Source organism: Dysidea avara, chromosome 4, assembly GCF_963678975.1.
Source record: "Dysidea avara chromosome 4, odDysAvar1.4, whole genome shotgun sequence".
Lineage (NCBI taxonomy): Eukaryota > Metazoa > Porifera > Demospongiae > Dictyoceratida > Dysideidae > Dysidea > Dysidea avara.
In genome coordinates this window covers 21,310,068-21,337,304 of record NC_089275.1, presented here as the reverse complement: position 1 = coordinate 21,337,304, position 27,237 = coordinate 21,310,068, and the positions used below count along the sequence as shown (strand labels likewise).

At 37.2% G+C, this 27,237-nt stretch overlaps 1 protein-coding gene across 1 annotated transcript in view; it reads right to left on the bottom strand.

The window, feature by feature from the left end:
• Nucleotides 1-27,237, bottom strand: part of LOC136254264 (insulin-like growth factor 1 receptor) — a 250,582-nt gene that overhangs the window by 59,116 nt on the left and 164,229 nt on the right. The window contains exons 11-12 of the mRNA XM_066046928.1: nt 10,272-10,381; nt 8,804-8,963 (exon numbers count right to left, since the gene is read on the bottom strand). Of these exons, the coding sequence (XP_065903000.1) occupies nt 8,804-8,963; nt 10,272-10,381 (270 nt within the window). The remainder of the gene's footprint in view (nt 1-8,803; nt 8,964-10,271; nt 10,382-27,237) is intronic.

The following is a 27,237-nucleotide window of genomic DNA, read 5'->3' as shown; positions in this document are numbered from 1 at the left end:
AACAAATCACCTGTACAGAATTAAGCTACAAACAAATCACCCTGTAGAGAGATCAGCTAGAAGAAGTTACCTTGTAGATCGTTCAGCTACAAACAAATCACCCTGTAGAGAGATCAGCTGGAAGAAGTTACCTTGTAGAGAGTTCAGCTACAAAGAAACCACCATGTAGAGAGTTCAGCTGCAAAGAAATCACCCGGTATAAAATTCTGCCACAAGCAAATTGCCCTGTAGAAAGATCAGTTAGAAGAAGTTACCTTGTAGATAGTTCAGCTACAAACAGATCTCCCTGTAGAGAGATCAGCTAGAAGAAATTACCTTGTAGAGAGTTCAGCTACAAAGAAACCACCATGTAGAGAGTTCAGCTGCAAAGAAATCACCCTGTAGAAAATTCTGCCACGAACAAATTGCCTTGTAGAAAGATCAGTTAGAAGAAGTTACCTTGTAGATCGTTCAGCTACAAAGAAACCATTCTGTAAAGAGCTCAGCTGCAAACAAATCACCTGTACAGAATTCAGCTACAAACAAATCACCGTGTAGAGAGATCAGCTAGAAGAAATTACTTTGTAGAGAGTTCAGCTACAAAGAAACCACCATGTAGATAGTTCAGCTGCAAAGAAATCACCCTGTATAAAATTCTGCCACAAGCAAATTGCCCTGTAGAAAGATCAGTTAGAAGAAGTTACCTTGTAGATAGTTCAGCTACAAACAGATCTCCCTGTAGAGAGATCAGCTAGAAGAAGTTACCTTGTACAGAGTTCAGCTACAAAGAAACCACCATGTAGAGAGTTCAGCTGCAAAGAAATCACCCTGTATAAAATTCTGCCACAAACAAATTTCCCTGTAGAAAGATCAGTTAGAAGTTACCTTGTAGAGAGTTCAGCTACAAAGAAACCATTTTGTAAAGAGCTCAGCTGCAAACAAATCACCTGTACAGAATTCAGCTACGAACAAATCACCCTGTAGAGAGATCAGATAGAAGAAGTTACCTTGTATAGATAGTTCGGCTACAAACAAATCTCCCTGTAGAGAGATCAGCTAGAAGAAATTACCTTGTAGACAGTTCAGCCACAAAGAAACCACCATGTAGAGAGTTCAGCTGCAAAGAAATCACCCTGTAGAAAATTCTGCCAGAAACAAATTGCCCTGTAGAAAGATCAGTTATAAGAAGTTACCTTGTAGAGAGTTCAGCTACAGGAAACCATTCTGTAAAGAGCTCAGCTGCAAACAAATCACCTGTACAGAATTCAGCTACGAACAAATCATCCTGTAGAGAGATCAGCTAGAAGAAGTTACCTTGTAGATAGTTCAGCTACAAACAAATCTCCCTGTAGAGAGATCAGCTAGAAGAAATTACCTTGTAGAGAGTTCAGCTACAAAGAAACCATCATTTAGAAAGTTCAGCTTCAAACAAATCACCTGTAGAGAGTTCAGCTACAAACAAATCTCCCTGTAGAGAGATCAGCTAGAAGAAGTTACCTTGTAGATAGTTCAGCTACAAACAAATCTCCCCGTAGAGAGATCAGCTAGAAGAAATTACCTTGTAGAGAGTTCAGCTACAAAGAAACCATCATTTAGAAAGTTCAGCTTCAAACAAAGCTCCCTGTAGAGAGATCAGCTAGAAGAAGTTACCTTGTAGATAGTTCAGCTACAAACAAATCTCCCCGTAGAGAGATCAGCTAGAAGAAATTACCTTGTAGAGAGTTCAGCTACAAAGAAACCATCATTTAGAAAGTTCAGCTTCAAACAAAGCTCCCTGTAGAGAGATCAGCTAGAAGAAGTTACCTTGTAGAGAGTGAAGCTACACACAAATCATCCTATTGAAAGATCAGCTAGAAGAAGTCACCTTGTATAAAGTTCAGTTACAAAGAAACCACCATGTAGAGAGTTCAGCTACAAACTAGCCACCTTGTAGAGACATCAGCTAGAAAAGTTACCTTGTAGAGAGTTCAGCTACAAACAAATCTCCCTGTAGAGAGATCAGCTAGAAGAAATTACCTTGTAGAGAGTTCAGCTACAAAGAAACCATTCTGTAAAGAGCTCAGCTGCAAACAAATCACCTGTACAGAATTCAGCTACAAACAAATCACCTGTAAAGAGATCAGCTAGAAGATATTACCTTGTAGATAGTTCAGCTTTAAACAAATCACCCTGTAGAGAGATCAGCTAGAAGATATTACCTTGTAGATAGTTCAGCTACAAACAAATCACCCTGTAGAAAGATCAGTTAGAAGAAGTTACCTTTTAGAGAGTTCAGCTACAAAGAAACCATTCTGTAAAGAGCTCAGCTGCAAACAAATCACCTGTACAGAATTCAGCTACAAACAAATCACCTGTAGAGAGTTCAGCTATAAACAAATCTCCCTGTAGAGAGATCAGCTAGAAGAAGTTACCTTGTAGAGAGTGAAGCTACAAACAAATCACACTATTGAAAAATCAGCTAGAAGAAGTCACCTTGTAGAAAGTTCAGTTACAAAGAAATCACCATGTAGAGAGTTCAGCTACAAACTAGCCACCTTGTAGAGACATCAGCTAGAAAAGTTACCTTGTAGAGAGTTCAGCTACAAAGAAACCATTCTGTAAAGAGCTCAGCTGCAAACAAATCACCTGTACAGAATTCAGCTACAAACAAATCACCCTGTAGAGAGATCAGCTAGAAGAAATTACCTTGTAGATAGTTCAGCTACAAACAAATCACCCTGTAGAAAGATCAGTTAGAAGAAGTTACTTTGTAGAGAGTTCAGCTACAAAGAAACCATTTTGTAAAGAGCTCAGCTGCAGACAAATCACCTGTACAGAATCAGCTATGAACAAATCACCCTGTAGAGAGTTCAGCTACAAACAAATCTCCCTGTAAAGAGATCAGCTACCTTGTAGAGAGTTCAGCTACAAAGAAACCATCATGTAGAGAGTTCAGCTGCAAAGAAATCACCACTGCCCAAATTTCAAGGCAATAGCTCTTTCCAATCTGAAGTTATCAATTGTCAAAGTTGGCAAATTGGATGTGTGGAAGGCCCCTTTTCGCAAATCCGGTCACATATGTATTATATATATAATTGTACATTTACTGATAAAATATTTAAAGTACGTACATCTACTTCATCTTTTCTTCTTCCTGTAGTAAAGAAAAAAACATAGGTTTAAAAAGTCCCAAAGCTGGCCATAGGCTGGCTTTGGGGTATACAAATACAAAAAGAAATGAAATCTAATCCAAAACAGCCAAGCTGTAAAAAAAGTGTGCGGCCCTCAGAAAGGCTATGGTGAAAAAAGATGTGAAATCCAAGGTGGCGGCCAAGAAATGGCTGTGATGGTAGGTTAATGGTAAAAATTTTAATAATGACAATTCAGGTGAATATTTGTGCCGCTTCACAAAATTTACCTGAATTGTCGTTATTAAAATTTTTACCATTAACCTACCATCACAGCCATTTCTTGGCCGCCACCTTGGATTTCACATCTTTTTTCACCATAGCCTTTCTGAGGGCCGCACACTTTTTTTACAGCTTGGCTGTTCTGGATTAGAATGTTTTTACAGTAGTTTAAATATTAAATTGTGGAGGTTTGAAATTCTGGTCTACAGCTATATGTCAAACATAAGAGTGACTAGATCTGCAAAACTTCAACATGTTTGTGTACAGAAGGGTGTTAACATTGGGCATTGCTCAAAATAATCAAGACACACGATAGTGTGTCGTGCGGCCAAGTACAGCCAGTGCGCGCGCGCGACAGACAAGTGTGTATTTTACAGGAACCACTGAAGTAAACGCCGTTTTCACGCATCCGTAGCTTGATAATTGCTGGACGGAAATTAACCATTTTTGCTGTGGAAACTCCCTCGGGGTGGAGTACCTCCCATTTCAAATTTGAGCTGAATCCGCTAAGCCATCACTGAGATATGTGCCTTCAAAGTTCGTCACAGTTTCTTCGTATTTTTCTTTATTTTCTTCTTTTCGCACCACTTAGAAAAATTGCTATAACTTACGCATACTTTAGTCGATTTTCTTCAAATTTGGAAGGCTGTAAGAACATAATTTAGCAAGTTTATAGTCTAAAAGTTTGTACACTTTGGATAAAGAAAAAGGGAGTTAGACGCAATTTTCGAAAATTCGATAGCGATTTTTTTGTCATGGCCACAGGGTAAACCGTTTGAAGGAATGACTTGAAAATCAGTCAGTACATGGAGTAACCATCGTAGTGCAAACCTTTTGTGGTTTCAAAGAAATCGCACTAACAGTCATGGAGTTATAACAAAATTCCAACCATATGTAAAATGCGCACGATCTAGTTAACTTGCCACACCTACCAGACAAACCAGTTAACAGAATCAGCTGAAATCATGTAGAGAGGTAGATAAATCATTTTAGAGTGATCTTACAGGAATCAGATTAAAATCCACTGAGCTACACTATGAAAGTGAACTAGGTGTAATAAGTGCGCGATCGAGATACTCTAATAGTGCAGTCACCCTAATAGAACATTCAGTTGCGCAATAAGTCATTCTATTAGAACGTTCAGCTACAATCAAGTCACCGTTCAGCTAACAACATAGGGAGTTCAAGTCACCCTTCAACTAGTATCAAATACAAATAGCCCTGTAGAGAGTTCAGTTACAAACAAGTCACCCTGTAGGTACAAACAAGTCATCCTGAAGACAGTACAGCAGCAAACAAATCACTCTGTAGAGAGTACGCTTCAAGTCACCCCCATAAAGAGCTCAGTAGAGATCAGCTAGAAACATATCACCCTGTAGAAAGATCAGCTAGAAACAAGTCACCCGTAGAGAGTTCAGCTGGAAATAAGCTACCCATAGAGCGATCAGCTAGAAACACGTTACCCTATACAGAATTCAGCTACATTTCGTAGAATGTTTCAGCTAAAAATAAGAAACCATGTTGAGAGTTCAGCTACAAACAAACTCTTTCAGTATAAAGATCAGCTAGAAGCACGTTATCCTGCAAAGAGTTCAAATCCATTTGAAGTCACTCTGTAGAGAGTCAAGTAACACTGTAAAGAGATAAGCTACATTTCAAATCATCCTGAAGAGAGATCAGCTCGAAAGAAATCACCCTGTAGAGAGATGTGGTAGAAACAAGTCACCCTGTAGAGAAATCAGCTAGAAACAATTCACCCTGTAGACATCAGCTAGAAACAAATTACCCTGTAGAGAGGTCAGCCAGAAACAAGTCACCCTGTAGAGAGTTGATGTAGAGAAATCGGCTAGAAACAATTCACCCTGTACAGATCAGCTAGAAACAAATCACCCTGTAGGAAGATCAGCTCAACACAAATTATCCTGTAGAGGGATCTGGTAGAAACAAGTCACCCTGTAGAGAAATTAGCTAGAAACAATTCACCCTGTAGAGATCAGCTATAGAAACAAATCATTCTGTATAGAGAGATCAGCTAGAAATAAGTTACCCTGTAGACAGTTCAGCTGGAAACAAGTCACCCGTAGAGAGATCAGGAGAATTCAGCTACATTTTGTAGAGTGATTTAGCTAGAAATAAGCAACCCTGTAGAGAGTTCAACTACAAACAAACTCTTTCAGTAGAGAGATCAGCTAGAAACAAGTTATCCTGCAAAGGGTTCAACAGCTACATTTGAAGTCACCCTTTAGAGAAGACAGCTATAGAAACAATTATAGCCTTGTAAAGAGATAAGGTACATTTCAAATCACCCTGTAGAGAGATCAGCTTGAAACAAATCACCCTGTAAAGTGATCTGGTAGAAACAAGTCTGCCTGTAGAGAGTTCAACCAGTAAGAAGTCACCCGTAAAGAAATCAGCTAGAACAAAATCACCTGTAGAAAGATCAGCTAGAAACAAGTCACCCTGCAGTGAGATTAGCTACATTTCAATCACCCTGTAGAAAGATCTGCTTGAAACAAATCATCCTATAGAAGGATCAGTTAGAAGCAAGTCACCCTGTAGAGAGATCAGCTAGAAACAAATCACCCTGTAGAAAGATCAGCTTGAAACAAACCACACTGTTGAAAGATTAGTCAGAAACAAGTCACCCTGTAGAAAGACCAGATAGAATGAAGTATGCACCATGTAGCACTACCAGAGAGCAGTGCCATAAAACAGCTATGGATTATCCATGAATAGTAAAATAATCCCCATTGAGTGCCATGAAAGTCATTTCATTGATATTTCATTGTAATAACAATGCCATAAAATACTCATGATTTCATGGTAATTTTATAGCACTGACAAATTATTTCATGGCACAAGAAAATTTCATGATTGCAGTGGCCATGAATTGTCAAATTTTCATAGGCAGTGTCCATGAATTTTTATAGGCAGTGTCCTTGAAAACTACATGAAATTTCATGGTTTACCATCACATTTTCATAGGCTTTTCTCTGGGTGTTCAGCTAGAAATAAATCAGATCAGCAAGAAAAAATCATGCTGTAGAGAGATCAACTAGAAAAATCACCCTATAGAGAGATCAGCTGGAAACAAGGCACCCTGTAGAGTGAGGCTGTGGGAGGTCAGCGTGATCAAGTCACCCCATAAGGGCCCAACTACTTTTCAAGTCACCCAATGGAGAATCTAGCTATGAACAAATCTCTGAGTAGAAAGATCAGCTAGAAATAAATCACCCTGCACAGTATTCAGTTAGAAACAAATCCCCCTGTAGAGAGATCAGTTAGGAAAGTTACCCTGTTACCTGGAAAGAGTTCAACTATTTTTCAAGTCACCCTGTAGAGAGCTCAGTAGAAGCAAGCAGTCCTGTAAACAATTCACCCTGTAGAGATCGGCTAAAACAAATCACCCTGTAGAGAAATCAGCTGGATCAAATCACCCAGTAGGGTGTTCAACTACATTTCAAGTCACCCTGTAGAGAGTGTAGCTAAAAACAAGTCACCTTGTAGAAAGATAAGCTAGAAACAAGCCACCCTGTAGAGAGTTCAGCTGGAAACAAGTCACCCTGTAGAAAGATCAGCTAGAAACAATTTACCCTGTAGAGATCGGCTAGAAACAAATCACCCTGTAGAGAGATCAGCTAGAAACAAGTCACCCTGTAGAGAGATCAACTGGAAACTGGAAAGAATTCAGCTACATTTTGTAGAGTGTTTCAGCTAGAAATAAGCCACCATGTGGTGAGTTCAACTACAAACCATTCACCATGTACTCAAAGAGTACAGTTACATTATGAGGCTCCCTGTAGAAAAGAACTACATACACATTTCCCTGTAGCTGCAAATAGTTTAACCTGTGTGACCTATTTTTATGATCAATCAACAAAATTAAAAATCATTGCCTAAAGTACATGTAGCTACACAAATCATTAAAAATCTTCTTCATAATAATCTTCTCTCTAGATCTGTGGTAAAGAAAAAGACAAGTTAAAAGAAATACCTAAAGCTGGCCATAGGCTGGCTTTAGGTACGAAATTACAAAAAGAAGTGATATCTAATCAAAAACAGCCAAGCTGTAAAAAAGGGTGTGGCCTCCAAAAAAGCCAGGGTGAAAAAGATGTGAAATCAAAGGTGGTGGCCAAGAAATGGCTGTGATGGTAGGTTAATGGCAAAATTTTTAATAACGACAATTCAGGTGAATTTGGTGCCGAACCCTAGTGGTGGATGCAACACAAATTCAACTGAATTGTCATTATTAAAATTTTTGCCATTAACCTACCATCACAGCCATTTCTTGGCCGCCACCTTTGATTTCACATCTTTTTTCACTCTGGATTTTTTGGAGGCCGCACCCTTTTTTTACAACTTGGCTGTTTTTGATTAGATAGTCATACCGCAATTTACGGTTACAGTCACCACATCCCAACAAGTATTAGCTCTACAATTGGTACAGTTATCTGATTGATGTTACCATCAAGTAAACTATAACTGCAAGTAACCAAAAAATTAGATTCAATAGGTAGCTACACTTTGAGTTTTCAATTGGAAAATTTGGATATGAATTTGAATGTATCTCTACTAACACTGATACCTGTAAGCCGTGTATAACTAACTGTAAAGTGTCTTATGAGAGCCAAGTATGTTTGAAAAAATATATTTATAATTGTTAGATCACTGGGGATGCAGCCTTCAACTACTGATAGATTTTCAGTACTAAAATGGTTCATTCATAATCTCATATATGCATGGGTTTGCAACGGTGAAATCATTCTAATAGTTCAGTGTACAGCATGGGAAATCGTTGTTGTGGGTCCAGACTTTGAGTGGTCATATCTTGTTAATGCTATGTACATTGTTTCTTCATGGGTTTATCTTGACAATTTTCTTTTCACTGTTACATTGGGTGAGTGTTGTCAAATCAAAGCAGTACACAGCCAGTTTGTCTTGAACTTCATTGCTATAGCTGTTCAGGCATAGCACCAATAATTTTGTGGCACTATTACAAGGTACTAGATGTGCTTTAGGTGGAAGATTTGTGCGAGGGTATATTTTGGTGAATTTATAGGCTGAAGCTGTTGATTACTGGATCTGTAACCAAGACAGGTCATACCTGTAACAATTAAGGATTGTCAGTAGTGACGCACCGTTGCTAATCCCTGTTTATACTATATATTATCTATAGTACAAACCACCTTTGAAAAATCCTGCTACACCCTGCTACATTGCTGCTAGTACCAAGGTATATGACCTGTTATGTGATGAGATGTACTTTGTGCCCACATTCCCTGTTTTAGCAGGTCTACATATATATCAGTCAAATTATGTTGAAGTTAGAGGTTAAAAACAGTATTATGTTATGTATTAAGTTTAGTTTCAATAATATAAATAAACATTTCTACATTATGGCTATGTACTTTGCAACATACTTATGTAACACTTACCACATCAGATTTGGTGGTAAATATTTTATCAAATAGTGCCTCAGGAGCAAGCCACTTTACTGGCAAAGGAGCATTGTGGTTTAGCTTGTAATAGTCTGATATGTATGTATCACGTGAGAGACCAAAATCTCCTACTTTAGCAGTCATATCCTCATCCAGCCTACAGTAAGATGAGCAGTGTTTCATTATATACGTGTATGTACCTACATCATTATACACCTGTACTGTAATTTTCTTTTTTGTATGTATCTGGTATAAGTACTTTGACTGAAATGGAATAGTTTAATTGGATGGTAATTTGGCTGCCTTTTTTTGCTCTATACACTAACTATTAAAAAAGGCAGCCAAATTACCAGCCAATGAGAGTTAAAAGAAATTAATTTAGGATGCAGCAAAAGTGAATATAGAACACAGTTGAATGATAGAGGTTCAATGTTAAATTTTTTGTTAATTGCAATTAGTTGTATATCAACATTCATTCTTGGCTGCTTCAGATATCATGACAGCTGTTTCAGTTGCCAGTTACTTTTACTTTCATAGGTGCACTTGCAGCCAAAGTATTCTTGCATAAATTGTAATTACAGTTAGTTGTATTAAGATTGTTTCTTGGCCACTCCAGATATCAGCTCTTCATGTTACCAGTTATTTTTATTTTTATTAGGTCTTTCTCTACAACTGAGCTGCTTTTACACTGGGTTACAGGTACTTGTAGTTTCTTGGACGCACCTAATTTTACAGCAAAGGTGCTTTTGAGATGGATTTAAAAAGTAAAGTAAATAATAAAATAGTCAAATAAGATCTGTAAGGCCACATAAACTTAATTATTAGTGTCTCATCCTCCTGTACTCAAAATAGCAGTGCAGGAGGGCGGATGTTTATTTTATTTTCTACTGACTAAATAGCTGAATTAACTAGTTAAAATGACTCAAAATGCAGTTTTCTTAGACTGCTCTAGCAAGGTACCAACTTTAGAAGGTGCTGGATAGCTACACTCAGCCACCAGTAGTGTAAAAAATCCTTAATGAGGTAAGAAAAATGGCCACGCAGGTGGGAATGAGAAACTAATAATTAAGTTTATGTGGCCTAATATATTACTATTGTAACTGTCTTCCATAATCATCATTTTCATGTAGATAAGAATTTGAGTAAAAATGAGCTTCATAGTCCAATTGGGATATATATAAAATACAAAAACAAGTGCAAAACAGATAAGCTGTAAATAAAGGTGTGGTATTCTAAAGCCTGGGTGAAAAGTTGTGCAATCAAAGGTGGTGGCCTGCAATTATGTTAATTTTAACAATGCACTTATTAAAATTGATTGGCATTAACATCATTGCAGTCATTTTTTGGCTGCCACTTTTGATTTCACAACTTTTTCACCCAGGCTTTTGAAGACCACACCCTTTTTTACAACTTGGCTGCTTTTGCAAGGATAGACTATACACTAATATATGTTATTATTACTAACATGCAGTTTCTGGCTGCTAAATCTCGATGCACCAATCGCATCGATGACAAGTAGTCCATTCCCTTCGCAATATCAAGACAAATTTTTGCAAGTACTTCATGGCTAAGATTCTGTAACAGAAAAAAATGTAATATAGCATTTGAGTTTCACAGTATGCACAGCACTGCACCAGTAATACATGGGGATCATGTGGACTCATAGTACAGAAACTATGTAGCAGTTCAGATTTTGATCTGTTGAACACCATAAATGATGAGAGTTTGGCATGAAAATCATCATGTGAGCAGGTTGGTGGATAAAAGCTAGGCTACACAGCCAATATTGAACACTAATAATTATTGGTAAATAAAGTTTGTCCTTTGATTTACCAAACTTTGATCACACCAAACTTCCATCTTCTATGGTATTTAATTTTTTATTTACTGAAGGTATAAGGTTTCTATTAAATCCCTGAGAGGTTTTATGCATATAATACAGATACCTCACTAAGGTCATGCAAACAGTGTACCATATATAGTTATGTACATTGTGACTTTAACATTAGCAACAACTTCAGATGTTAAGGTGTGGCAGGTAGAGTAGCAGATGCTTAGTGTACATGTTTTTCTCTCTTATAGTTACATACTAACAACTGCCACGATACAGCTAAGAGGAGTCTTATGTAATTTTGCAACTTCCAGGTCCTGCATAACACCTTTACTCAGGCAAAATAACACAGAACTTTCAGGTTGCTAACTTATGTATACTGCTGTCCAGATACTGTTTGTCATATATTTGAGAAATACATTTGAAGGATACATGTATATAACAAACACACAAGTATAAAAAATTTTAAGTTTACCAGTGAAACAAGGGAGATCACCAACACCTAAAGATATACTAGTGGTAGGCCCAGTAGTATATGCTCAGGTGTAAGCAACCTCCACTGTTTCACTACTTTTTATTTCTATGATTCTAATCAAACTTAAAGTTCTTAATTTTACCTTATATACGGGTCATTCCATACCAAATCAACAAAAAAAAATCCGGACCCCTTTCGATTTTCATGAAATTTGGCACAAACATGGACCCTTTCAAGAAACTTTCTTACACCAAAATTTGGCTCATTTTATTGGTCTCCCTTTAAGTTATGACCACTCAAAGTTTCTGCTGAAAATTTTATGAAGCTTACACATCTTCAATAAAATGACCATAACTTTGCTTGTGATTTACATAGAACCTTCTGGGTTAGATTTATGAAATCCTTATTAAATTCTCTTTCAGGTGATATATAATATTTTATAATTGCTCAAAGGAAAAGGTCAAACCACAAAAAATGTAGCCTTTTCCTTTGATCTTCATTTTCAAAAATATATATTCTTTAATTAAATTTATTTTTGGTTTACATGTTGCTCTAATACCTATCATTCATCACTGTGAGTTTAAAGTTGGGATCAGTAGTAGATCATGAGTTCTAAGTGTTAATGTGTAGCCTTGTAATTACTGTTGTTTGTATGGTTCAAGTATGCAAAGATGCAATACCAATTGCAAGTAACGTTATATAATACTATGTCACAATCATTAATACATTGTTGGTTTGTAAGTAATGTTAATTTGTTTATGTCTTGTAAGAAAACCCAGTAAAAACATATACTTAAATACATATATTCAAGTAATTTACCCCTTATCAAGCTTGTATATGTGACCCGGTCTGCGAAAAGGGCTCTTATAGCCTTTCCAATTGCATATATATGGTAACCCATAACTTGACTGGTGAATATGGTACAAGCCTACAATTTGGTCACTCATCTACCCTAACCTGGCAGTAGCTGTGGATGTAATTACATGGTGATAGCTTTAGTAGATTAGGAGTTATGATTAGCCAAACATGGATAATTGGAAAGGCTATAAGAGCCCTTTTCGCAGACCGGGTCACATATATTGTTTCTGATTATGACGCCAAGTCTATTATACAGTGGTGACATATTGAACTTGATGACATTTTCACTAGCTACAGTAACTGCTACTGCTACTGTTAACATTTAATGCTGATTGTTGATATGCAAGTATGTATTTTGATAGCTATAGTGAAAACTGTCTAAGCCAGTCAGGGCCAATTTTTTTGGCTTTAATATTCAGGTGGCTATTTATATTGTTTGATGTGTATAAATGTCTTACTAGAACAATTTAAAGTTGGTCCTTAATAGAAAGGTGGAATTTCGTTACAGGTGGCCACTAAGACAAGTTCCACTGTAATTTGAAACACTTACAAATAAAACATGATGTTATGTAGCTGCATTCTTTGTTCTTAACAGAGGCATGAGTGTTTTAATATTGTAATCTACTAGAGATTTTCTAAAAAAGTAGTAATGAATGACTGATGCAGTATTAACAGTCTTTTCAACTTATACCTTCAACAATTCAATTGTGTACTGATATCAATGCATCAGATTTCATTGCATATCAAAGTTACATGTGAATGATTGTAGAGACTGTCATGCAATATGCACCACTTTCAGTCTCAACCTTTACTATAACACTCTGATTTAACTTTGAAGTTAGTTGCATTGACCCTTTCTTTAATCGATTGTTGATGTGTTTCACTTAAAGCTATAGATATGTATCGGTGTGTAATTGCTGTAGTGAACCTTTCTACAATGTAATTTCTATGGAACATTTCTATGATTCTAATTATAGAAGAGCTATATACATTGCTATTTTTATCATGATACAATTGATGTATGGAGTTAAAGTCAGGTACCTTAGAGCCAAAATTTCTGGGCCTTAATGTGCAGGTAGCTGCTTAATACATTTACATAAGTGTATAGCAACAATTTAAATTGGCTCTTATGGAGTAGTGGCCTTTCTATACAGGTGGTAACTTTCCACTCTATTCCATCAAATTTCTGACGAGTAAGTGGTTTTAAAAGTGTACATTTTTCCAGCAAAGGCATTGTTTATAGGTACAAACATATAAAGTTGGCCTTTAAGTGGTCAGTAGTAGGCTTGCTCTTTCAAAGTATGATTCAAAAGTGATATACAGTGTAACATACCTTAGCAGCTACCTTAAAGGCCACCTTTTTATAAGAGCCAACTTAAAATAGGATATTTCTACTCTAGTGCAACTATATGAAGCAGCTATCTAGGTATTAATACCAAGAAACTTTGGATATCACTAAGACATGGCATTTCAATTCCACTTTACATGTACATATGTACGAATAACTGTCGTTTGCATCCATTATACACACATATAAGATTGGAAACTATCATCATAATCTGTGGCTGAATATTATTATTATACAGTGAAAGAATGGATTGGAATATCATTAGTTGTACAGTAAATCCCTTATAAATATAGCTACCCCTATAATAAGACCATCTTGTTATAGTAGCCACCTCTATTTTATAGGACACTGAACTTACAGCAAAAAACATAATCAGTGATTCATTTATTAGGCAGCCTTATTATTGCTCCAACTGTCTTAGCTTTGAAAGTGGCTCTGTTAATGTGGTTTCACTGTAGTGAGCCCTTGTCAATATTATTTTAATGCATAAATGATATTTAACATACCAATATAAGGCTACTTGCAATTGGTATTAGAAATTACACTGTAAAAATACTATACAAAGAGCAGTGATTACAAGGCTACACATTAACACTTATAACTCATGATCTACTATTGGTCCCAACTTTAAACTCACAGTGCTGAATGATAGGTATTAGAGCAACATGTAAACCAAAAATAAATTTAATTAAAGAATATATATTTTTGAAAATGAAGATCAAAGGAAAAAGCTACATTTTTGTGGTTTGACCTTTTCCTTTGAGCAATTATAAAATATTATATATCACCTGAACGAGAATTAAATAAGGATTTCAAAACTCTAAACTAGAAATTTCTACATCAATCACAAGCAAAGGTATGGTCATTTTATTGAAGACATGTAAGCAAAATAAAATTTTCAGTAGAAACTTTGAGTGGTCATAACTTAAAGGGAGACCAATGAAATGAGCTAAATTTTGGTGTGATAAAGTTTCTTGATAGGGTCCATGTTTGTGCCAAATTTCATGAAAATCGAAAGGGGTCCAGATTTTTTTTGTTGATTTGGTATGGAATGACCCATACTTGGTGTGTGTACATCCAATGTTCTGGTGGCAATTGAGTATGTAAAGTATATTTGGTCAACAATTGACACATTATACACTACAATTTAACACTATGCAATACCAACAGGAATAGGCTATAACACAGTTATTGTTATTGAGTATTGTGTAGTTGTTTAAGTTTCCATTATTATTCAGACAAACTCAGTTGACAGTCACCACTGCATATATATTCTCTGTAGCTGGCTGCTTACTATACCTCTAAATAATGTTACTAAACGCTGGGTTTATACCTCTACCGATATTATCTCAGCAGTCAGTGTACATTGCTTCTATATTGTCCTAATGGGTGTACCACATTGATGCAAAGACACACGACATATTTAAGGAATGAACTATACCTGTCTTTGTTTTGGGGATTATTGACAGGGATGCAGGCACATGCAGTATATGCTAGGGCTGAGCGATACTGCCATTTTTGGTATCGCGATCAATACTGGGGCCACTATTCATGATACCGAATAGTTCACGATACTTACAAATAAGTCAATCATAGCTGGTGCTACATAGGGTATTGCTCGGCATTCCTGCGGGAAGTTTTTAAAGGTAACATCTAGGGACCCGCCGATTATGCTCATAATTTTACCTATTATGCTATGCTGCACTGCTCAAAAATTTACCTATTATGCTTAAATTTATGCTCAATGCTTACCTATTATGCTCAAATTATGCCCAATTATTTATGCCTCAGTTCTCATGCTCTACTAACAATTTCCAGTTAGGCCTGCGCCTAATATGCCGGCATAATTTTGAGAATAATAGGTCGTCAATTTCCTTAGAATAATTCCGGAATAATAGGCTTGTTACAAGAACAATTTTAGAATTATCGGACGTCTACGGGAATAATCAGTGGAATTAAGGGGCGTGCCTCTTCTTGGTTAGCTAGAAGAACGAAATAAGCTACTAAGAATGATAGATAGCTGGCGTTATTATACGAGTGCTGGCTGAAAGGGGCTGAAGAGCCTCTAAAAGATCGATATACTCTAATAGAACGCTCAAATACTCTAATAGAGCAGTCAGATCGTTTCATGTTAACAATCTACAGACAGCATCAGGGATTTAATTGCAGACACAATTCTCATACTTGTACATCTTATACCAGTGCGTTTCTTTAAGTCTTTCAACAAACGTATTGATACCATTATCCACTAAACTTAGCATGTAGTTATAGCTCTAGCTTTAATACACTGATAATTGAAAACCCTTTGATCATTACTCCCAATAGCCATTTTAAGCCTGTTGTAATGGCTACAACAATTATGTGTAAAGTTGAATACTTTGTTTATGGCTAGCTAATTCTGGTAAAACTACTTCTTATATCAGCACCTTGAGAACTAAGCGACTACAGAAACTAAATGAGCATTATTATGGAATAATAGGTTAGATACAAGAATAAAAAAAAGAACAATTGGAGATATTTTTGGGAAATTCTGGAAAGAATAATAGGTACAATTTTGAGCATATTAGGCTCAGGTCTATTTCCAGTTTATGGATAAATAATAAGTGGCTGAAGCACAAACTTACTTGTCAAACTGCATATTACAGAAAAGATCGATATACTCTAATAGAACAGTCAGCTATGTGATTGTTCTATTAGAGTTACTGACTGTTCTATTAGAGTATATCGATCTTTCTGTGATAGCTACTAAGGATTCATACTATTACACAAATATTCTACCTATTATGCTAGCATTATGCTTAATACTTTCAGGCACCTATTATGCTCATAATTATGCCAGCATAATCGGCCGGTCCCTAGTAACATCACTATCATCCTTATCTACAGTAGCAGTTATTGTAAAACATTTTTGAGGTTATGTTATGGTGTTCACACCTCTCTGCAGGTTATGACTTACAAGGATTCTTAACCTAGTACTGTATAACAAATGGATTTTAGTAACAGTGGTGTGCAGGCATGGTATCACGATGGTTGATTGCAAAATATTGATATCGATACTTTTAAAATAGTGCGATATATCATTAAAATGATAATACCGCTCAGCCCTAGTATGTGCAGTAAAGACTGTCCACCATTGGGATTGTTAGTGTTCCATAGGCTGGAACTCTGTTATGGCACTTTTGGTGGTTAGTAGTGCACACTGTCAGTTAGTTGGCAGTGCTGAATTTGGCCTCAGCTAGCTGGATGGACTTTCATTATCATAGCCTTCAAGTGGTATGGTTAAGAGGGTGCATATTAGTATTTTAGTCAAAAAAATAAAAAAATAAAATAAAAAATAAACATGCAGCAAGTTATATTTACTTTTGCATAAAACATAATATATATTGGCCAACATTGTGCAGTGCTTACAACACATTGCACACGATTACATGGACTTCCTATCTTCATTTCATTAACTCTGTCATCAATCCTATTTACCCCCCAATATGTACAGTAAATGAATAGTTGCAACACTCCCATCTATTGTTTCTGTCCGTGGCCTAACTAGTTCATGATCCCTCCTTAATAAGGATCGATACTTCATTGCCTACTCTTGGTGGCCTAGTGAGGAATGGACATTTACTACCTGGGACTCAGGTTCTTGAATCCTCTATCACATCATCTTGCACAATCATTCATTCTTATAGGTTACATCCCATTTCTGCCTTGTTATCAATGCAGGGAACAGTGTTCTGGCTAGTGGTGCAGTGTGGGGTTCCTATGTATGTGCGGCTTGGAGGGAAAGGCTATAGCCTTTCTATGGCCTTAGAAATCCCTGTGGCTTCAAAGTTGGGAACCCCCAGGTATTTCACCCCCAAGCCTCATGCAATTGGGAGCCACAATTTGTGGCTGATTATATCAATAGTCCCATTGAAAAATTGTATAGGAGAACCATGGAACCCTGCACAACTACCAAAACAACCACCATCAGTGGCGTAGCTACCATTGAGGCAACCGAGGCAGCTGCCTCGGTAAAAAAAATGCTCAACAATTCAGGCTGAGCACTGAGCAGGCCTGAGTTTTGGCACCTTGAATATTCTACTCAAATGTTACTATACAGCATTACTGTACCACACACAATAGAATCTATGGCTGTAGTACTAAGCAGGCCGGAGCCCATGGTGACACAGTCCTGGACCACTTTTCAGCTACTTGAATTTGTATTCGGAAAAAGATCGAGATACTCTAATAGAGCAGTCATCATAATGTACTCTAATAGAGCATTCAGTGTAAATTATAGCCAGTACTCTTACACTGCTTGGTCTAAATCATTTACATTGTTAATTGTTTTTAAATTACTTTTCAAAAGTGTTCCAATGAATTAACTGCATGGCATTGCATAAAGCCCATTGATCATGCATGTATATCATGAAAGTAGCCTCCACATGCCAATTCAAAGCATATATTTTCAAAAATTTCCTCGAGGGAGCATTCCCCCAGACTCCCTAGCTTGACACATGCAGTTGATTATTTCATGAAAGAGATATCTCTGACTTAAATATCATATCGGATCAATAAAAAGTATAGTGTGCATGAATATGACCTCTGTTGCAGTCCATGGATGGCCTGACCACTCAAAATATCTCCAGAGTAAGTCAGTTTTTTTATGTTGAGTACAATTAAACTAGTCTAATAATTGAAGCATGGTAGACCCTCTCAATTACATCAATGTATAACTTACTTTGCCTCGGTAAAAATTTTTTTCTGGCTACGCCACTGACCATCATTGGACGGCGGTTGACAAGTGAACAATATCAGCTTGGAACAAAAGGCTGATTGTTTGGGGTTCTCTATTAAACGACTGATATTAAATGAAGTTTAACTTGTTAAACAAAGTTAATGGAGGGAGATAATTTGTGTTTGTATTGGCGGTGTAGCAACACATTGCAGCTAGCCAGCGTTAGATAGGTACGTAGCATACCTGCATCACAATGCTAGATGTAGTATGGAATAGTAGGTATTAATTAGAAAACACTACGAATGCATGCGCAGGAAAATACCGCATGTATGGGTCACTTCAAATGTGTAAGCAGGTGGAACAAAAAGTCCCCTCCCATAGCCCACCCTTAGGACTAGGAAACTATATCAGAAATTAGTACATAAACAACCACTGTTGCTAAATAAAAGGATTAAGAAGAGGGAATTAACATTATGGTATGGGCTTATTCTAGCAGGGGACGAAATGCACAGAAATTAAAAGGGAGTCTTGTATGGTAGACTCAGTTATTGAAGGGAGTCTTGTGTGGTAGACTCAAGTCCAGTGTTCTCCCATTCCAAGAGTAGCTTTTCCATCCCAAGACTAGCTTGGGGTGTGATAGTGCAGGGTTTCATTAGGATTGTTAGGATGGCCTTAGAAATCCCTGTGGCTTCAAAGTTGGGAACCCCCAGGTATGTCACCCCCAAGCCTCATGCAATTGGGAGCCACAATTTGTGGCTGATCATATCAATGGTCCCATTGAAAAATTGTATAGGAGAACCATGGAACCCTGCACAACTACCAAAACAACCACCATCATTGGATGGCGGTTGACAAGTGAACAATATCAGCTTGGAACAAAAGGCTGATTGTTTGGGGTTCTCTATTAAACGACCGACATTAATCTAGTCACAATTGAAAACTCCGACAATTCCCGTCAAACATTATGTGGCGCTACTGCGACTCAACTTCCTTTAAAAGCCATCACATAACATAATATGAGATGAAATCACTTTTACGGAATAGTCTTAATGCATCTAACTACAAATCCAATGTTTAAAACAAGATAATACTCACAAACGGTTGGATATAGAATTTTAAAAATTGCCTAAACCCAATTTTGGTCTGCCAACCTACCTGCCTTACCACAGTCACAAGGCTAGAAGCCAAACAAAGCAAGAAACGGATACCATTTCATGCCACAATACAACTGGTGGCATGTACCTTTTCTGGTTCTGACGAGAGTCTGTCTCCTGCACTTTGCTTTGCCTTTCCTTTTGTCTTCAACTACATGATTGTCTGTTGGGAAATCATGAAAGCATTAATTTTCAGCACTGACATTTTCCTTAGAGGAGTGTGCTTTTAGACATTACAAAACTATTTAAAGTGCTTAAAGGTACTGTAAGTGGGGTAGACACATGTTGCTGCACATATAAAATGATGACATGATCTGACCACACCCCTAAATGGTCAGAATACACCACCATGCCTTAATGATCAGGGTACACCATGATCTAGCTGCAACTGCTGTGGCTTTTGGTAGACAACTAGATATGGCAAACCATGTCCCTTACTTTATTGCATAGCTTACTTGAGACAAGCAGAGAGATTGAGTTGCACACATGTATAACTGTATATACAACACAAAGCTAACAAACTGGTACAATTAAACAATTAATAATTTATTCAGCAATTAAGTAGGGTTTCAGCACTAAAAAGTAGTGAAACAAAATAATATGATAGTAGCTATTACAAGATAGCTATGTGGAAAAGTATACAGCACATAGCAGCTACCATCTTGTTTCACTAGTTTTTATCACTGGAACCTCACTTCATTTTGAAAGGGCAGTGCATCAAGCCATACAAGTGAGACAAGCATTTCACACTATCTTACGTAATTACTGAGCGATTGTGGTTGGGAAAGAACAACAATTTTCACTTCCATACAGCCAGCTACAATGACTTGGAATCATTTTGTTGTGGAATTACATGTCTAGACAGGCTATTTAAGCCAAGTAGAAGAATGTAAATGGCGTGAATGCCTGAAGGTAATGCAATGGCATGGAGCTCTTGGAAATGTAGCCACAATAACAACAGTGCTAACCCAATGTAGACTGTTAATTAACTCAACAGGCCTGTTTACTACAAGTTCTCGTTAGTGATACAATAGTGACAACATTACAAATTTGTACCAGCTGGCTGAAGTGGCTGTTTGTGCTATTTAGTTATAGAGCAGCTCTTTTTGCTACCAAATAATGATGCAAACTGCAGGGGGATACCTTATGAGTAATACAGTACAAATTTATACCATTACCATCGCTTTGTTTGCAATACAGTGAAACCTGTCTAATCAGGTCACTGCATAAAGAGGTCACCTGTCTAAACTGGCCATTGTGAAAATCCCCATATGTGCCAACTGTGTACAAAGTTACCTGTTTAATGCAGCCACCTCTGTAATGAGATCAGAAAATTTTGTCCCTATGATATATAACCGGAATGACAGGTTTCACTGTATCCTGTTAAAAGATCACAGTTTGCCATTTTGTGGCATGATGTAATAAAATGCTGCAAGTATATTATGTCATGAACACATTTTATGGAATGTAAAATTAACACTTGTATGGCTTGGAATACTGTCCACTTAAATATATAAATATATAGCTGGCTATGCAGAGATGTAGTCGCTACTAGTTATAGCCGATAGTATAATCACACAGTTATACTTGATAATACACAACTCAACTCAAGCACACAGTCTTACAACTCTCTCGTCATACAAAAAGGAAATTGACTATATAACTACATTAATTAGTATGATGTAATTACAGATAATGATGATGTAATACAGTTTGTGATGTAATACAAATATGCATTAACATTATAGTGTGTTACACTACAAGGAAAGCCCCTACATTGGCATGTTACCACTGTTTGTTCATTGGCAAAGTAGAGATTTTCCCACATAGCTATGTTGTAATAACTACATATCCTTTTTTTGTTTCACTACTTTTTATTGCTGGAAGCCTGGAATCCTACTTCATTTTAAATTAATAATTTTTGTATGTCACTTTCATTTGTTATTACATTGCTATCATATACATGTGTGGCTGTGACTGCATTATTAGAGTATTTTGATCAGAGATATGCAATAGATTAAGAGATGTAGTTCCATATCTTGTATTCTATAGTAAAAACTGCAGTTGATTGCAGCTAGATTATTAAGGAGCATGGTTGTAGCATAGATCCTTTACACCCCTAAGGAATCTCCACATACTTGCTGTACTTACGTGCTGGACTATCTGCACCGTTAATTAATTGGTGTTGACTGGGAGGAGAAAAGTCTTATCCATTGTTCTGTAGTGAATTTCATGTTGTTTGATACAGTAGTCTTGTTCTTTACTTCGAATAAGGCGGAAAGGTGATTGTGGATGCAAAAACAGTGACAAAACTTGCTGACAGACCCAAGTGATTATAAAACTTTGGCTAGCTGTAACTCTTGAATTGTTCACTCTATGAACGTCAAATTCAGTCCATAAGTATAACTTGGGATAAGGAATCGAACCAGCAAAGTCATTAGTCCATGTCTCTGTGTTCAAACCTTGCCGTTGAAAGGTGGCGACAAATTTTGGCTAGCTCTACCCGCCTGAAACAACGTCTTCTTAACTTACAAAATTTTTGTTTTGTGTACTTTGTTAATCGAAACTCATTGCTCATACTGTCCACTAAACAGAGAATTAATACGCTAAAGTCGAATTGTTGATGCATCAATCCATGGATCTCTTTGTAGAAAGGTGTCGACGGAGGTGCAGATGGAAGTGTTGAAAACAGAAGATTCCAATCCCGGGGGTGTAAAGGATCTATGATTGTAGTGATATGATTGATTAAGGGAGTGGCAGCATGTTCTAATTATTGTAGGGCGGGGTTGTTACATGATCATTTTATAAGTGCACCTACTGGTAGCTACTCCTTCTTACAGTAGTATAAGTGCTTCAAATGGCATCTAAATATGCTCCTCTAAGGAAAGCATTGAAAAGAAGACAACCAGCATACATAGTTGAAGATAAAAGGAAAGGCAGAGACTCATCAAAACTTCAGATGGCACATGGCAGATCTGAGGTAAGTACTGTGGCATAAAAGGTGGCTGTATGATGCATCGTTTAGCCTCTGACCTTGCAAATGTGGTCGGTGTAGCAGACAGGCAGGCAGGAAGGCAGGCAGATAGATAGGAAGGAAGGAAGGCAGGTGGATAAGCAGGCAGACCCAAAAAAGCAAAAATAAGGTTTTGGTGATTTAAAAAAAATTATTTAAAAGCTTTTCTTGTCTTTAATACTGGATTTGATGCTAGGTGCATTTAGACACTTCCCTAAAGGTCATCATGCATGATGACAAAATTTTGGTGGGTGCCATTTGTTTTAGGAAGAACCCTACTAAACAGTACTACTGTACTGTTTTATACATAAATAAAATTAATACATTTATCTCTAGTACATAGCTATGCTGCTATACAAACAATAAAGTGGTCGATAATTTTATATTGATAATTTGTCAGTTGACTACACATCTAATTATTAATCTATGAGCAATATTAGTGCATGTAGGTCAGGCAATGACAATCTTTTAGTATGCATGGGTATATGTAACACTTCAGCAATTCTGCAAAAGAGGGAAGGTACAGATTTAATTATGAAAATATTTGTTCTACATTGTAGGTATGTAGCTACAGCTGGTATAATGGTATGTGATTTGCTGTTACATCTATACATGTGTTAATGGTAATGGAAATAATTATTATTACTGTAAGTGTATTTTGCAAATTAGGCTTCATAAATTTTTGAAATTCACTTACACATGTGCATATCAAACGGTACGGTTGTACCGTTTAAGTAGGGATCCTGGTGAAATTTTTGCACGCCGCCCAAAATTCTGCCTTTAAAAAGCATCCTAGAGATACGTATCTTATGAGATGAAAATCACCTTTACAGAATAGTACTAGTCCACTAGTATAATACATAAAACAGCATTAAATACAACAAAACACTTACAGGTGGCCGGATATAGAATTTTAAAAAATCTCCAAAACTTGAATTTTAGCCTGACTGCCTGACTGATCACAGTCGCTAGCCTGGAGGCCAAACGAAGCAGTGCACAGCCACCATTTTGCGCCACAATAACAAACTCACCAGTGGGATGTGTCTTTTGGGGTTCTGACTAGTGTGTTCCCTCTGCGCCTTGTCTTTTCTTTTATCTTCAATCAGGCTGCCTGTCTTCTTCTTCATCCAACGAAACCATATCGAGGCGTTAATTTTCCGTATCAACACTTTCTCTAAGCATCATAATAGACGCCACAAGATTATTTTATTTAAGGCGCTTAGACTACGCGCTACTATATATGTCTATACGGAGGTACCGGTACTAGTTAGACTATGGTACAGCTCATTTAGAGGGTTACTAAATCACTTAGTCACCTGACATGCTCATTTAGTCACCTACACATGTTCATTTAGTAACCCGCCCTCAGGCAATTTGTACTTGAAAAATAATTATAACACGAAAGATACACTGGAGTACTTGATAATACTGTAATACAATTCTTCTCCGTGTTCTGCGATATAATTCTGGACAAATAGTAGACTAAACGGCGTATCTACTGTAGCTCTAGCCGTTACTCTGGTTACCGGTAGAATAATTATTTTTGTGGGCGCTGTAAGGACTTCAGGGAGAAACCGTTCTGCCATTCTGCATTGCTCTTTCACGCCACCCTAATGCTCTGGCTATAAAGGTATGTAGAGTAAAGTATCAATTATCGGACAATATGATGTTCGGACAGCTGCCACTCACTTCCTGGAAATCCTGCAGCTTAGGTTATTGTACCAAAAGGTAGGCTACAATAAGCAATAATTATCCTCCAACAATCAGCTTTGTGTGATTAAAAGCTTAAGAGTTACAGCCAATAGTATGCTTAGTCCGATAAAATCTATGCTCGGATAAAACTATCAGTTGTCGGACTTTGATTTTTACTACCAGTAAACAATGTCCAATTTATTTCAAATTTGTATGCAATATACCTGTACTCATTAGTTATTAATGGCCAAAAAATGGTTTCGTTATCTTTAGCATAGAGGGAGTACGAGCCTCCCAATTTTTAGCGGTATTGTCGGACGCCCTCCGCTTTAATTTAGCCATGCCCACCAATAGAGTTTGTATGCTTTTGCAACAAATGCACCAGTGCTAAACAACAGAAGAAGGTAAATAAATATTTCTCAAGAGTAGAGGTGTGCTTTAAAGTTGACATTCAGGATATTTCCATTGGAACGCTGTATTTTTGGCTCCTAAATGAAGGAGATGCGCGCAAGATGGAAAAATGAAGTTATGCAAAACCACCTTCTGACCACCTACATATGCTAATTTTGGTGTCCTATCACAAATACTGTCACAGAAATTGAAAGGCTCTTCTTTCTCTACCTTATATGGGTGAAACAAAAAGGACGAAAATGTTGCTTTGTGCATCCATAGAAGGTAGAAAATGGAACATCTTTTCATTTCTAGGTGGTATTCGCGATTGAGACACCAAGACTAACAAATGTGGGTGGTCAGAAAGTTGTGCCTCGTAATTTCATTTTTCCACCTAGCGTGCATCTCCTTCATTTAGGAGCCAAAAATACTGCGTTCCAATAGAAATATCCTGAATATCAACTTTAAAACACACCTCTACTCTTGAAAGATATTTATTTACCTTCTTCTGTGGTTTAGCACTGGTACATTTGTTGCAAAAACCTGAACTCGGTTGGTGGGCATGGCTAAATTAAAGCGGAGGGCGTCCGACAATACCGCTAAAAATTGGGAGGCTCGTACTCCCTCTATGCTAAAGATAACGAAACCATTTTTTGGCCATTAATAGCTAATGAGTACAGGTATATTGCATACAAATTTGAAATAAATTGGACATTGTTTACTGGTAGTAAAAATTAAAATCCGACAACTGATAGTTTTATCCGAGCATAGATTTTATCGGACTATGCATACTATTGGCTGTAACTCTTAAGCTTTTAATCATGCAAAGCTGATTATTGGAGGATAATTATTGCTTAGTGTAGCCTACCTTTTGGTACAATAACCAAAGCTGCAGGATTCCCAGGAAGTGAATGGCAGCTGTCCGAACATCATATTGTCCGATAATTGATACTTTACTCTACTGTAAACCATAGTCTAAATAAGTTAGACACCGCGACCAACGGGAACTAAGCGATTTAGTAACCCCTCTGGCCCTTGGCCTTAGTACCGCCCTCGCTGCGCTCGGGTTTTACTCGTTTCACCACCTTTCATAACCCTTACGTAATATTAAGCTCAAAAGCATCCAGACTTCCTACTGTAGTTGTTGCTCTCTCTCTTCGACTTTAGGGCACGCATCTAGTAGTTGCCGCGAGTAGTCGACTTTAGGGGATGTGTCCAGTAGTTGCCGCGAGTAGTAGGCCTGACTAGGCTCTGTAGGTTTAGCTGCTTTTTCTTTTTTCTGCTTTTTGTCATTTATAAATTAAATTAGGTTTAACTTCTAGCTAGAGATCGGGGAGGATGGGAGTGCCATTAGGGCCGGAATAAAAAAATATATATATAAAAAATATAAAAAATATAAAATAAAAAAGTAGTAGACTTTAGGGGAAGCGTCCAGTAGTTGCCACGAGTAGTAGACTTTAGGGGAAGCGTCTAGTAGTGTTAGCGTTAGGGTTAGGGTTAGAGTTCAGCTTTGGTTCCTTCTTCACCTTTAGGGTTAGGTTCTTCTTACTATATACAGCTTATTTCGTTATCTACCCGCATGGAATTTCATTATTGGTAATTCAGATCGAAATACTCTAATAGAGCAGTCGCTTTTACTCTAATAGTGCAATCAGCTATACTCTAATGGAAAAATCACTTGTTTAGGAGTAACAGAAATAGCTGAATATTCTTATTTGGGTTAGTAACGTATTTTAGCTATTTAATGCAAGAGTATTCAATGCAGATCTCACTGTTTTTGGCAGAAATCTTCATGTTTGGGATGTGTGTTGTGCTCTTGGAAAATAATGAATAATGAATAATAACCGCCCGCCCACATCAAATTTTTTTAAATCTGAACGAGAAACTGGTAATCAAGTTTCATTGGCCTAATATTCACGAAAAATAACGCCAATATGTTGTCACGCCTACAGGGTAAACCGCTTATGGGAAGAAATTGAACCTAAAACCTTTTGTGGTTTGAAAGAAATCAAGCTAAGCCAGGGCCGGAGCCCAGGGATTTTGAGTGGTCCGGCCATCTATGGACTGCAATGGAGGTGATAGTCATGCACACTATACTTTTTATTGATCTGATGTGATTTTTAGATTATCTGCTTTCATGTGATACTCATGCAACTGCATGCATGTACTAAGCACACACATTGCAGCATGCCAATTAAGTTAGTGGTGTCTGGAAATTGATGCTCTGAAATGGCATCTGGAAGCTATTTTTCTTGCAAACTCCTTTTTGTTAACATCAAAGAAATATCCTGGTAATATTGTACTACAGTACCAGGCAAGTAATTCAATTTCATGTCTAGTTTTACTTTCTGAAATACAGAAGCCATTGGGATTGTAATTGCTAATGCATGCATGAAGACTAAGTAGAGCAAATGGCTATATTCTATACCGAATGTTCTATTAGAGTATTGCGATGCCAGACTATTCTATTAGAGTATAATATTATTTTATTAGAGTATCTCGATCTTTTTTACAAATCCAAGTAGCTGAAAAGCGGTTAGGCCAATGCCGGACCGGCCGGACCGTGGGCTCCGGCCCTGGCTAAGCACCACGAAGATACAACGAAAAAATCAACAATGTGTAACAATTACGCAATCGAAATTAGCTAATAAAAACGACTACTTACCACGCCTACCAGATAAACCACTTGGAGTAATGATTTGAAAATCGCTGTACAGATGGACTAATCATATTAGAAAGGTTCTTCAATGGTGTAGAAGAATCAGACTTAAAGCCACAGAGTTATAACACGAAACCCAACTTGGTATAGCAAGTGCGAGATCGAGATACTCTAATAGAGCACTCATCCTAATAGAGCAGTCACCCTAAAGAGAGATCAGCTAGAAGCAAGTAACCCGTATAGAGATCAGCTACAAACAAACCACCCTGTAGAGAGATCAGCTAGAAACAAGTC